Below are 15198 nucleotides of genomic sequence, written 5' to 3'. Positions count from 1 at the left end.
ATGCATTATAACGTTCATTGGGTTAATTGATAAAACAGCTTGATAATCTGAAACTGAGCTGACATTTGAACAACATGGGTTTGAAGTACATGAATCCATTTATACATGGATTTTTTTTAGATAAATACAGTACAGTATTACAGATGTATTTCCCTGCCTTGTGATTTTATTAGTAGCATTTTCTTTTCTCTAGCTTACTTTATTGTAAGAATACAGTATATAGGGGCACCCAGGTGACTCAGTCAGTTAAGCCTCTGCCTTTTGTTCAGGTCAGGATCCCAGAATCCCGGGAGAAAGCCCAGCATCCGGCTGCCTGTCCTTCTGGGAACCTGCCTCTCCCTCTCCTTCTGCCTGCCACTTTCACTGCTGTGTGGTTTCTCTCTGTCAAATAAATAAATAAAATCTTAAAAAAGAAAAATACAGTATATAACATAGATAGAATATGTAATATATGTTAATTGACTTTATATTATCCATAAAACTTACAGTCAGCAGTGGCTTCATAAAGATTTGGGGAAGTCAGAAGTTACATGTGTATTTTCAACTGTGTGGGAAGGTGGAGGGGCCATCAATGCCCCTAAGCCCCGCATTGTTCAAGGGTAACTCTACTTATCTCTAAAGAGCTGAAAATTTCCAATTTTTCTCTCCTCTGGTCCAGAATCAAAATTTCCACAACACTGTGTGTCTTCCCGCATTTTAGTTTTCTTTGAGTCAGGATTAGCAGCGACTCTGATGAAACAGACACTATCAGGCATTGGGTATTTTTGTTGTAGTTAATAGTTCAATACATACCTGAATCAGTTAAAAGCATTCCATTGAAATGAGGTCTATCACCATCAAATTCCAGCATGGGACTAGCAGCAGATGATATCACACACTCAAACCCTCTCCATTTCAGGATTTACTTTACCTCAATGTTCTTGGGCAAGAACAAAATCTAACTCCAAATAGTAATTTATTTATGCAGAAAACATTTGACTAATGGCTTGCCTCTTCCCAGGTATGATGTTATGGGTGTGGGACATGAAAATAAAAACTTACAGCTCCTGTCTTAAGGAACTGATGTTTACTGATTACAAAGTGAATTTTAAGTAACTTGGCCACCAAGAAGTGGTACGTGATAAGAGGTTTTCTGATCCAATTTGATAGAGTTGAAATGTGAGTAAGATATGGGATCCGTCCCCAAGAAGAGCAATGTCACTTCATAACACTGACAATATGTCAGGCACTGCATCTCACAACCCCTCTCTCATTAAGTTACCGATTCAATAATATTCCTTGAGAACCGACTATGTGTCGCCATAATGTAATAAGACTGGGACACATTAATAAACAAAACAGACAATATTTCCTATCTTTGCAGAGCTCATATTCTAGAGGTGGAGAAAAATATAGGCAGTAAACATAATAAACAAGCAAATTAGAAAGTAGCTTAAGGAAAAAAAAAACTTATGAAATCCAACTAATTATATCTTGAATGTATCCAGAATCCTACCATTCCTCATTATTTTTATTGTTAGCACCATGAACTGAGCTGCCATAATGTGTTGCATATATTACATTAATATCTCCTAACCCAAGAAAGTATCTCAGAGAGGATGTTGGAAGATGGTAAGTTAGAGTTAAGGGACTTAAAAATGAAATTTTAAATAGGATTTTTCAGGAGCCCTTATTGAGAAGGTAACACTTGAGCAAAGTGACAGAGGTCAGAAAGCATCATGAGACCTCACTTGAGATTTGTGGGGAATGCCTGTGATGGGTGCTGGAGAAGAGTGAGTGGGGAGGAGAGTCCTGAGTGAGCTGGTCAGAAAGGAAATGTGTTGGCAGATCACCCAGAGTTTTTAGGAACGAGAAGGGATCTTGCCCTCTGTTCTGAGAGAAATCCTGTGGGCTTTTAGCCATAGGAATATTTGAATTTCATTACAAAATAATAAAAAGAAAAAGAAAATCCTCTCTGAGATACTTTCATGAGTTAGGAGATATTAATGTAGTATAAGTAACACATTATGGTAGCTTAGCCCATGATGCTAACAATAAAAACAATGAGAAATGGTAGAATTCTGGATATATTCAAGGTATAATTAGTTGGATTTCATGAGATTTTTTTCCTTTAAGCTACTCTCTAATCTGCTTTATTCTATTCTTCACCAAATTTCTTGAAAAACAGCTTAGACTCCTAGTCTCTGCTCAGTTCACCGATACATTCACCCCCTCATCAATTAACAGCATCTTCATGCTAATGTGATCAGTGTTATCTTTTTTCTTTTTTTTTTTTTTAAGATTTTATTTATTTATTTATTTATTTATTTGACAGAAGAGATCACAAGTAGGCAGAGAGGCAGCCAGGGAGAGAGGAAGGGAAGCAGGCTTTCTGAACAGAGAGCCTGATGCAGGGCTCAATCCCAGAACTCTGGGATCATGACATGAGCTGAAGGCAGAGGCTTTAACCTACTGAGCCACCCAGGTGCCCGGATCAGTATTTTCTTAAAAACAAACCCAAAGTCTTTTTTTTTTTTTTTTTAAAGATTTTGTTTATTTGACAGACAGAGATCACAAGTAGACAGAGAGGCAGGCAGAGAGAGAGAGAGAGAGGGAAGCAGGGCCCCCGCTGAGCAGAGAGCCCCATGTGGGACTCGATCCCAGGACCCCAGGATCATGACCTGAGCCGAAGGCAGCGGCTTAACCCCCTGAGCCACCCAGGCGCCCCCAAAGTCTTATTTTTATTCTTCATCCTGTGGACTTCTGCACACTGCTAGAGTTTATCACTGTTTTGACAATTGTCTGACGATTATTTGATAGTCTCTTAAATGCAGTGGCCTCTATTACTTTGTCCTTGGATCCCTTTTCTTCTTGTTTCATATGCTTTCCTGAGATTATCTTGTTCACTATAGTGAATTCTGCTATCAACAAATTTTTTTTTCTCAAATCTTCCTAAACCACAAAGCTGCGTTTATGTCTAGTTGTGGAATTTAATTACCTTGCTGGTTTCTAAATTCTTTAATCCTAATATGCCCAAAATATAGCTCATCTTATTCACAAAGGCTAAAGTTTGACTTCCGCTTTTTTATTCTCTGTTTCACTAGTTATTAACATCAATGGCAAGACAGTGGAGTCTCAAGAATGCAGACGAGCCTAAAAGATAACTATCCCAATAAAAGTTTTTTTTTTTTAAAGTAAAATGTAACCATGCATCACACTCTTCTCTATTTTTTTTTTACGATTTTATTTATTTATTTATTTGACAGACAGAGATCACAAATAGACAGAGAGGCAGCCAGAGAGAGAGAGAGAGGGTAGGAAGCAGGCTCCCTGCAGAGCAGAGAGCCCGATGTAGGGCTTCATTCCAAGACCCTGGGATCATGACCTGAGCCAAAGGCAGAGGCTTTAACCCACTAAGCCACCCAGGCACCTCTCTACTTTTCATTACATCAAATACGGATCTGAAATAACTTTAGATTTCACCAAAATTTACTGGTGAGCAGGGATTCTGTCATGGTGAATCACCTTTCCATTCCAAAAGGACATACATATGTCCACATGGCAAAACCCTCCTGACAATCTCTTTCATTTTATGCTTAACTTCCTCTTATTTTCTACTAACTTTATTAAGAACCATAAAGTTAGTCCATTTGAAGTCTTCTCTACATTTGAAGCTTTTGACTAGTTCTCAACCAAATGGTTAGGGAATACTATGCACTCAAACACCTGCCACATGGAAATGAAACATCATTCTGAATTTCATTTAGGTTCTGGGCAGACAATTAGGTTCTATGAGTTAACACTATGTAATTTCAATCTAAATTTAATTCAATTTATTCTCTAAATTTTAATGAAATTATTTTGCTTTATTTTTCCTGATGTACAAAATTTAATATTCAAAGTATATTTGTGATAGCTATGCTTATTATATTCTATCATGCAGATAGAGGGAATGACTAATCCAAGAGAAGTAAATACTAAGATAAAATTTGGGGTGGGGGGAATAAGCCTGATTTCCAAGTCTCTTTTCTAAAGGCATTAGTTGCAGTACTACTGAATCATTAAAAGAAATAAAAATCTAAGTAACAAAAATATTTGCTTCCATTTTAATGTATGAACCCAAATCTATGAATTTGCAATCTCAGGACATCCTTCTTTGCATTGTCTTAGATGACTCACTAGAAGACTAACGTGGGGATCCTCTTTTTATTAAACACTTAATATACAACAAAACTGTGTTTCCTGACCATATTTTTTCCTGAGCATATTTTTTCCCTTAATAAATTACTCTATAAGTATGTATTACATGCTTACTGTATTACAATTATCATGATATATGGGGTAGGAAATAAGGGAATCAGAAGAAACTATTACTCTCATAAAAGGCTTATATTTTGGCGGCAAGAATAAAAGGACCATAAAAAACATTTAAGAAAAATACATCTATTAAGTACTAAATTATGTTATTCATTCATTATTACTGTAGACTGGTGAAAAGGACATATGCATTTGCTCTAATATAATAAAAGAAAATTTCAATTAGGAGTAAGATCCGGAATGGAGAAGAAAGCATTCAACAAATAATACTGTGAAGAAAAAGCATCAAAATAAAAATCATAGGTCTTTAAAGAACTGCAAATGTCATCTTAATGAAAGCATGGGAGAGCAAATGTGGTCCTAATAAAGAAAGAAAAAAAGATAGGAAGGCAAGAGCCTTCAGGAGCCAGCTAAAGCTTAGTACTGAGTGAACTGTAAGATAAGGGCATACACATCTGTGCAAGGAAAATGTTTGTAGCATGGTCACTTTCTGTACCAGCTGCTACCACAATTTAGTGCCATGAAACTGCTTCGTCAAACCCCTCACACATGATCTTATAACTAAACAGATTTTCTTCTTCCCTAAGTAAGAAGACTCCCAAGTGGAAAATTAGACTGATGACTTATATGTCTTCTTTGACTGCAGCCAGAAATGACATGGAGCCCAAATATCAATTTCAGAGATGTGAAAGAGTGAAAGGAAGATGCAAAACATTTTGTGATGATGATGAATATGACTACGGATCCTGCATAAAATGGAGAAATCAGTGTTGCATATAAAATCTGGAAAAGAGAAGTACGATTAAGCATTAAAGTCTGGAAGAGAGACACATCTTATTGACTCAAGGGTTGGCAGAAAGAAAACAATGTTTAATAAAAAATATTCACTTCTATATCCTCAGTACCACTGTTTATGTAAATAAAAGTAATTTGGTTTCTCTTCTGTCTATTCATTGCCTACTTTCTTTGTATTTCAGATGGATAAACATATTCATTAAACAAGACATCAGACTCTAATTGTGCTTATAATGTCATTATGCTCACGTTGCCATCCAGCCATTCATGGTAATCATCTGAGTTGCTCTGGTTCATCTCTAAATATATGTGTGGCACTTTACTGCCAGTTTTACTATGAGAATCATGGTTATCTTCATACTTGCTTTTTTCCACATTGAAATATCTCCAAATAGAGTCATAATTATTTCTTAAAAGAAAATGCATGTTTTCTCTCTTCCAAATGTGAAGCCTTCCAATCTTGGCTCATCTACTGTTTTGTTTTTTTTTTTGTTTTTTTTTTTTTTTTTGGTATGCATTTAACCAACTCCTGTAAGACAACAGTTTGAGAGGACACAGTTTAATAGTTCTCTCAGTAGGGCCATGAAATACTCTTATTGGCACTGCAAAAGGATAAATTGTAAGGTGTTGGAGAGAGAGAGAGAGAGAGAGCTCCTTTTACCCATGCAATCATTTATTCAAATGAAGTTCCACAAGTAAGTTAAGTAATGGCTGTTCTTGTTCCAGCAATTTAGGACTCTGTTCAGCTGGCTCAGTCGGCGGCTCCCAAAGAATGTGTTATTGAGGGAATCTTTCATTTTGTTGGAGAAGGAATTGGGATGCCACGAGCAGTGTAAAGTCTTATGGTGGGAAGCTCAGTTTAAGCTGATGAGTGAACCTGACCAACTACTCAGAACACCAATCTCTGAGGTCCACCACGAGATCTAATAGGATTAGTTTTGTCTAAGAGATTGATGTGAGAGAGGTTTAGATGTTAGAGAATTTCAGTTTTCAAAAGCAGCTCCCACAACCGTGCGCATGGCTAATTCAGGAATTGTCGTCGTGAGCCTAGGAAAGATGAAGGCACAAGCATGGTAGCAAAAATGAGGACTCCCCTGGCCACCGCAAAGACTATATTATTTACACTAGAGACCAGCTTTTGCATTTCCAAAAGGTGTGCTGCTGTGGGGGCCAAGGATGAGATGGTAGCATTTAGTTTAACAAAGGTTGTTGTTGTTACATTACACCTATTGCTTAAAACTGTTCACGCTACTCTACTTGAAATATTTAAGCTATATTGTGTACATTTATTGGTACACATCAACACATAATATGACTTCATTTCATCAAGACACAATGTTTCTGGACTGATATGTCGAGAAAAATGCATTGTCATTGTGAAAGTGCAGTATTCTGACTCTTCGTTCTTTGAAGATGCCGCTAACAAAGGATTGAACTTTTCTCATACTTAGCAACCCCCAGGAGGTAAGAATTCTCTGTTCCTTCATTTTAACAACACATGATATGAGAAGGAATGTTTTTCAATCCTTTTCTACGAAGAAATTTTCTACTGTGAGATTTCTTTTCTTTTTTTTTAAAGATTTTATTTATTTGTTTGACAGAAAGAGAGAGGGAGAAGTCACAAGTAGGCAGAGAGGCAGGCAGAGAAAGAGGGGGGAACAGGCTGTCCACTGAGCAGAGAGCCCGATGCAGGGCTCGACCCCAGGACCCTGAGATCATGACCCGAGCCGAAGGCAGAGGCTTAACCCACTGAACCACCCAGGTGCCCCTTTTTTCTTTTTTTCTTTTTTTAAAAGCGTTCTCTTCTATATGGTCAAAATTCCATGAGCTAAAACAGACATGTTTATGTAGATATTTACACTTCCAAATTTTGAAAGTAATTACTTTGTGTCTTGAATGATAATATTCTAGGTGTCAAAGGACCATTAGATTAATCCGATTACTACCACTTAGCAACAGTCAGCTATATTCTAATCTTGCTGGACACGGTAGCTAGTTGGAAAAAGTTTTGAATATAATTTTTTAACACCATATACTTATCCATGGTGATAGCCTACAGCTAGAAAAAGGTCAATTTGCCTGTTCTTTTTCTTTATTATTGCTTTATTGCCAGTGGACTAATTCCTACCAAGAGGAACACCAATTTAGGATACTCTTTTGCATACTTCAGGGATATCATGTCCACTAATGACTTCTCTGAGTATTATTTGTTCTACCTTTCTAATGGTAAGTGAAACAGATTCTGTGAATACTGAAAATATTAGACCTTATAGAACTACTTCTTAGTAAGATTTCTTCATCTAGTGACTGTGTCTCCAAATTCGCCATGCTATCAAATATGCATTAAGTACTGTACTTAAATACATCCTTTAAGTAATTTTTTACTTGAATTTTTTACTGCAGTTCATGGCCTGTACTTTTTAATGTGTGCCCCAATATACCACCACCTTGAAAAATCTCTGGTATATGCTCAATTAATAACTGTTAAATGGGTGTTTCCCAGAGCTGTATGGATTTTCCTTCTGTCAGCTGATCTTGAATTTTCTTTTGAACCAGTAACAATAGGTAACTGATTCCACTTCCTTACATTTGATGATGAAGTTCTATCTTTTAGTTTCTATTTATAGGTTACAAATTTGTTGTAAAGAGTCCTTAAGAAAGTTTTTTCATCACTGTGGATCTCACTTCCTTAACCTGTCGTGTAGAGAGTTTTTCTTCAAGCATCCTTGTATGTGTAATTACCTATTTATCACTTTGTGATTTTCTTTTTACTGTTAGTATATTGCAGAGGTTAGCAAACTACAGCCTATGGGCCAAACTGAGCCCTCCTCCTTGTATGGCCTGTAAGTAAAGGCTAGTATTTGCAGACGACATTTTAGTTGATTTGATGGTAGGAGCTACTAACTTCCAACATCAGTTAAGAAAAATGTTATCCCGTCTTTCTTATTAGTAGATCTGTACCCCCCCAAATATTATGTGCAATCATTCTTACTACCTACTGAATTTTTGTCAGTTCAAATTTATGGAAAATTGTTTTTTATCTTCTATTTAAGTTTTTACAAAATATCCTTGATTTCGTATCATGGCCAGCAAAGCCTCAAATATTTGCCCTTTACAGAATACATTTGTTGGTCCCCATAAGAAAAGAATGAGTAACATTTCCAGGTGCAAAATGTGGTCTGTGCAGCATCTCTTTAAGCATTACCTGAGAATGTGCTAGACATGCTAATTCTTAGGGGACTGAATCAGACACTCTAAAGATAGGGCTCAGCCATATGTGTTTAACCTGCCCTCAACTTGATTATAATGCACAAAAAGTTTGCTAACCATTGCCTAGAAATGTTCTTTACTATTGAATTTTGAAGCAAAATCATGATCCTTTAATGTTTTAGTTAACTTGGATCAAACTTTTCAAGACCCCTTGACATTGCTGATAAAATATTGTCCAGTAGGAGAAGCAAGATGCCAAGTAAAATATCTTTCTTTAGAGAGGATAATGGTCAAAAGGAAAACACAGAGAGAAATTTTAGATAAGGAAATCAGAATTCCATCTCCCATATTTATAATTTGCCAATAGGTATTGCATGACCTAAACTAAGTAAAAGTAAAATCAATCAGTATATGCCATTTTATTCTACTTTCTCTACTTTTTTCTACATTGATGTCGCTATACTTTGGGCACAGACTGTGATATAGTTGTGTGGAAACAGCAGTGCTGATTTCCTTGCTGCTTTAAAGGATGGCATAATGGTCAACCCAAGGAATGTGATCAAGATAGATTTCCCCTCAGCTTTGACTTAGCTTCTGATGGATTTCTTCCTGAGGAGAGACTCCTGACCTCACTTTTCTTATTGAATTCACTTTAGAAAACTTGAAATTATAAATTCTTTCTCTGTTCCTTTGAAAAATATGGAAATCTTCTCCCAGCCTCTCCTCAGTATTACCAGAAATGTCTTTCTCAAAGACCTGAGAACCATCCCTTTGAAATATACATTTCAAAGGACATACACTTCTGTCTCTCAGTCTCTGTGAGAGGCTAAAAGCCTAACTTCAATGGGTGCTAGTTATCAAATGCAGATGGCCTAATCACAGAGGAAAGCTCTGGCAGACTCGGAGATAAGTTGCTGTGCTCTGGGTAGCCCAGTGATCAAACTCCTTCCAGCTTGTCATCACACCAGACCCTAAGAACCTTCCTGCATTGTGTTTCATTGAAATTGAGTTCATGTTCTCTCCTCTATTGCAATAGTCTTCAATAAAGTCTTCCTTGGCTGTTTAACTTTGTCTAGGGCAACTTTTACTTTATCAAATAAAATAACAAAAATTTGAATTCTGGGTCTGAAGGATTTGCTTAGGAAATATCCTCCCCAATATAGATAGAAGACATTATTAAGAGAAATTCCCTTTTTTGGTAGAATGCTATATGTGCCATAGGAGTTACACAGATAGATGTTGTGAGATGACAGGGGAGGTTATGGTAACTTTTCTTAGAGTGGTCAGGGAAGACTTCAGAAAGGAGGTGGTATTTGGGGACAAGGAGCACCTCATGTGTTTCAATTATCAGGAATCCCTAGAATCTGGCGCAGAGATTGACCAAGGGTAGACGCTTGATACATTTTCATAAGCAGTGAGTTGATAGCTGGATGCACACATAAATAACAAAGATCCAAAGACCCCATTTCAAGGAGTACTCATATTGAAGAGCATACCATGGAAAAGAGGAAGACAGGGAGTTTTCAAATAGAACCAAAATAAAGTTAGAATTAGGAAAGGCATATTCAGGAGGAGGGGTCATATATAATGCCAAATAATACAGGCTATCTTGGAAGGTGTGGTGTTTTGGATAAAGTAAGCATATAGTTATACAAATTATTTTAAAACTCTGTTTACAAAAAAAAAACTGTTTACAAAAGGATTAAAATTCAATATGAGAGCATAAATGCTAACATTAAGAAAGAAAACTTATGTTTTGGACAATCCTCTAACTGATTTCTTTGCTTGTCTTTGCCAGGCTAGTTGTCACCTATCACTGACACATGTCTTCAAAATGTCTCCTGAAGAACATTAGAAGTCCAGGTTCTTTTGGTCATTCTGCATTTTATTAAGTGCTTTATGTCATATTGATGATGCAATTGAGCTTCTTTTTCTTTTTAAACCTCCACTGATCGTTATGTTATTGGATTTTTGGTACTTATATTTTTAAGTTAGATTTCTCAGTGGTAGTAACTTCTCTATGTCTAGACTGGAAATTTAAATTTTCATGTGTTTTTAAAAAAATTTGAACATCTTTATTGAAGTATAATTAACATCAATTAAGTGTCTATGTTTAAATGTTCTTATATCTGGAAAGGCACATGACTATCATTTCTTTCTCTTTCCCTCATATGTAAAATAAGGAGAACGATTCTTTTTTACCTAAAATAGACACCAATTTACTTGTTAAATTTGTAACAAGTTCTCTAGTGCTGTGTCTATGCTGTACTTCTATCTTTGGGGGAATTTCTCCCATCATTCTCATCTTAGGATTTTATCAGGAGTCAACATTTTCCTATAATTCTTGGTTTTTAACCATGGTAATATTGAAAGTTCAACCTCTGATCACGGTGGCCCAATGAGTCTTTACCTGGGATTTTTAACACCTTCCTCTCTATTCACACTTCTGTAATAAAATGAGTTTGGTGCTTCTACTAACAAAATAACTCTCCCCATTCCCCAACTCTGATAGGCTAGAAAACCAATGTGAAGCCAATATGGACAGAAATAGATATGAGAATTACTGGGGAAGATTACTGTGACTGAATCCCTTACTGTCTTTCCTAATGCAAGTCCCACATTTGGCTTTCCTCTTCTGTTTGGTTCAGCTGGTTTTGTATGAAATCCACTAAAGTCTACATTGATATATTAATACTTAAGCTATTTTGAGTTGGATGTCTGTGACTTTCAAACAAAACCTATACCTCACAGATTTCATTTGAAGGGTGTTGGAGAATCATAATAAAGCTATGTAATAACTGAAAACACTTTTGAGATATTACTATTATTTTCACAATAACTTGAAAAAATTCTTTTTAGATTTCTCTGAGTTTTAGTTTTCTCATTTTTATTTATTTATTTCTTTCTAAAGATTTTATTTATTTATTTGACAGAGAGAGAGCACAAGCAGGCAGAACAGAAGACAGAGGGAGATGGAGAAGCAGGCTCTCCATTGAGCAGGGAGCCTGATGTAGGATTTGACCTTACGCCGTCAAGCTGGGGCTGTTTTCATGCAGATTGCTTTCATAGAGATCCTCAAGATCAACCATCACCTTGTATAGTTTCACATGGTTCTCTTTGAACTTCTGCTTTACCATGAAGTCTATTTTTTCAGTGCCATAATGTATATTAGATTTAGGATACTCACTGGTAATTTGGCCTAAACTATTTAATACAAGATGCCAATTTTATATCGATAGTAAGAAATTATATTCTTGGTTTACTGATCATTTGTGTTGGCTTGACAAATGCATATTTTCCCTGCAGGCAATTTACATGGGAAGCCAAGTCATAAAGAAATTTCCTTATGAACAAAGAATAAAAACAGTTGGAATTAGAAGAGGGGTTTTAATGTTAAGGGGCATCAGTATGAAAGCCTAAGGTTTTAATATTCCAAATAAGTTTACTACTGCCAAGTAGAAAAAATAGTCATTTCAATATATACATCTTCTTAGGATGCTACTTTCCCTAGAAAAGTTAATTGACAGGTGTAATCAGTTTTTGTCTCATGGGTTCTGTTTCATGTACACGTTCACCCTAATGTTTACATGTTCTCATTGACCCCATCCTGCTTTAGATATGTTGCTATAGAGAGAGAGAAGGCAAAGTAGCTGGAATATAGGTCTTCATATCAAACTGCCTGGAGTCAGATGATCTAGGAGCTAGCTGAATATTATTCTTGCTAGTTGTGTAACATTGAGCATGTTACTTAGCTTGGCTACATTTTGGTTTTCTTATATATAAAATGGTGGTAGTCACAAGTCACTTTCCAATTCCCAGTGCCAGGATCACTCAATAAATGTAAATAGCAATTGCTCATAAATGTAAACAGCAATACTAATGTTAAATTAGATTTTAATCATCTAATTTCTTATTGGAATAATTTTTGTTTCTTTACTGCATCTGCATATCTTTTATTTGACTCAAGATGCATGATTTTTATAGTTTATATATATGATATCATTCATATAATTTATGTATCAGTTTATGTAGTCTATATATGAATCATTTGGAATCAGTGTCGAACATAGGCATTGAAGGTTTATGTCAAATCAGGTTGGGGATGATATGATACTACCTGAGCACTAAGGGTGTAAAGGAGTTAGCTGTGAGACAGAGGATAATGGGACAGATGAACCTGCAGATTAAGAAGCCGGGAAAAAGAAGCCATTGAGATGTGTTACAAATCCACCATTCTCTCTGCCTCTTCTCAAAACCAGCTTTTGCTGAATTTATACCTGATATATTTTTTTTTTTAGCCTTAAAATATATGCTTCTTTGGGGTAACTTGGTGGCTCAGTTGGTTAAGCATCTGACTCTTGATTTCTGTCCAGTTGTGACCTCAGGGTTGTGGGATCAAGACCTATGTTGGGCTCAGTGCTGAGTGAAGAGTCTGCTTGAGAGTTGCCTCTCTCTCTGCCCCTCCCCCCCACTCACACACTCACTCTGTCTAAAAATAAATAAATAAATCTTTGAAAAATATATATATTCTTCAGTTTTTCTTGAGCTATTTTGAGAGGTTTACTCTTTCTTGAAAATAATAATTTAGACCAGAGTGGAGAAGAACTAGATGACTTTTCTCTATATGTATATGTGTACGTATATGTGTGTGTGTTTGCAAACAGCCTACACATATCAAATTGTTGCATTCAGTTGCTATCAGCCATGATGAGATCAGTTGACAGTAGACATCATACACTCAAGAGCTGAAAGACACCAGCTCAAAGCCCAAGTCCCATAATCTTTCAAAGACTGAATGCAAATTATTAAAATCAGACATCTGGTTTTATTAACAAACAGACTCACAGAAGAATATTAATTATTATTGCTTTGACTTCTGGTTCACATGAGGTGATAAGAAAATTCTAAATTTAGACCCCCTTTTCTTATCTTGTTCAGAACTATTTCATGTAAATGTTCTGGCTTTTAAATAAATTTCCTTTCCACATTCGTGGTTGAGACTTCGTATCATTGGGCAAAATCATACTTTAAAAAATAAAAAAAAATAAAAACAAAAACAAAGAACACACAGGGATATCTGGTTCTGATAATGTGGCAGACAGAGAGAGAATTCAGAACTCTTACTGAATAGTTAGAAGATTTAGACAAAGTGCAATTTTTAAATTGTCAATGACCCAATTGGGCTCATCAGAATGAATTCACTTTATATACAAGGCAAAAGAGAAAATCAAAACCTAGAGTGATAAAGGCCAGAGGTGAGAGGGCCCCGATGTAGGGTAGAGGTAGAGAAAGTACAACCAACCCAGCAAAGGTCTTGGTGTTTTTTTTTTTTTAATTAATTAATATTTTTTTATTCATAAAAGACAGAGAGTCATGAGAAACAGAGAGAGAGAGAGAGAGAGAGGCAAACAGGCTTTTCAGAGAACAGGGAGCCCAATGCAGGACTCAATCCCAGGACCCTAAGATCAAAACCTGAGCAGAAGGTAGACACCCAACCAACTGAACCAACCAGGAACCCAGACCTTGGTGTTCTACAACTAGGTTATGAGAGATATGATCCATGTTCTATACAAGGCAGGGAATTGGAAAAACACTGTTTATGATAGTGACATGAAACATTATAGTTGTCACACTGGGAATGTGTAGGAAATTCACACTGGTGAATTTGTGGACCTTGAAAAATGAGGTATGACACTGGCCAGGAAAAAAGAGCCTCAACTTCAGCTGGAGCAGCAAGGGTAGCAATAGAAGAGGTGGGAAGAGGTGACCCCCAATCTGAGAAGATGACATGTGCAAAATCACTGAAACATCAATGAGTATCAAAGCCATAGCAGACAGAGGAGTTGTAAGTAAACTCACAGGGTGGTGAAAATTGGCTAGCCACTTCAAAGGAGAACAGATTGACCATCAAGCAGAGCACAGAAACCACAGAAGGGCCCTGCGGAGGACAGAGAGGAGACCTGTGGGCTGAGACCTGTAGTACAAAGTCTGTGACTCAGACAAGTTGTCCATGAATCACCCACATAGTATCGATTTCCACAGATAACTATGTTAGCTGGAAAGATAGTTTAGAAAACCAAGGGTAATCAAGTTTTCTCAATGAAAACTAGAGATTCAGAGATCAAACACTTAAAACCACTACCCCGTAGACTGCCTGGGAATCATGACTGAGCTTAACATCCTTGAAAACCACTAAGATTTGCATGACACATGAAGGATTGCTTTAGTTTTTTTGAGGCATGTTGGGGAAGTTTTTCAGCTGTAATCTTGCTCAAATAAGGCACAGATTCAATAATCTTCTAAGGTTCAGTCAACTGAACTAGGAGCCACACAGGTGAACTATGAATATGGATATATCTCTCCTCCCAAACTCTAGAGCTTCATAGATATAATCTCATTGTTTCTTGCTTTAAGAAACTGCACCTGCCGTGAGAATTTTTTTTATAATGTTTTCCTTCTTTTTGGCACACACCCCTGCAAGTAAGAGTAACATACTTATTGGATTTTTCTGTGAAGCCTATTGAAGTGCATTCTTGAAGTTAACCCAGGTTACTGTGTATGAACCAAGTAAATACAGTAATAGAACTGATAAAGAATCCAGGATTAATTCAGCAGAACAGGGCTAAACTTGTGACTTAGAACATTAAGACTGGAAGCTTTTTGGAGCTAACCTGAAGATTATGGTCAAAACACTAATCCTTGGGCATCTGGGTGGCTCAGTGGGTTAAGACTCTGCCTTCAGCTCAGGTCATGATCCCAGGGTCCTGGGATTGAGCCCAGCTCCAGGCTGCCTGCTCAGTGGGGAATCTGATTCTCCCTCTCCCTCTACTTCCTCCACTGCTATTGTTCTCTAAAAATAAATCAATAAAATCTTAAAAAAAAAAGTAAAAAACAAAA

At 36.6% G+C, this 15198-nt stretch overlaps 1 protein-coding gene across 1 annotated transcript; it reads left to right on the top strand.

Moving 5' to 3' along the window:
• The first annotated feature begins 451 nt into the window (after nucleotides 1–451).
• LOC122902226 (beta-defensin 110-like) lies at nucleotides 452–5076 on the top strand. Its single transcript, XM_044241440.1, has 2 exons — nucleotides 452–546; nucleotides 4911–5076. Exons 1-2 carry the CDS (start codon nucleotides 452–454, stop codon nucleotides 5074–5076), a joined length of 261 nt encoding a protein of 86 aa, XP_044097375.1.
• The last annotated feature ends 10122 nt before the right edge of the window (nucleotides 5077–15198 follow it).

Source organism: Neovison vison, chromosome 1, assembly GCF_020171115.1.
Source record: "Neovison vison isolate M4711 chromosome 1, ASM_NN_V1, whole genome shotgun sequence".
Lineage (NCBI taxonomy): Eukaryota > Metazoa > Chordata > Mammalia > Carnivora > Mustelidae > Neogale > Neogale vison.
The sequence above is the reverse complement of the archived record's forward strand: the minus strand, read 5'-3'. Positions and strand labels throughout refer to the sequence as shown.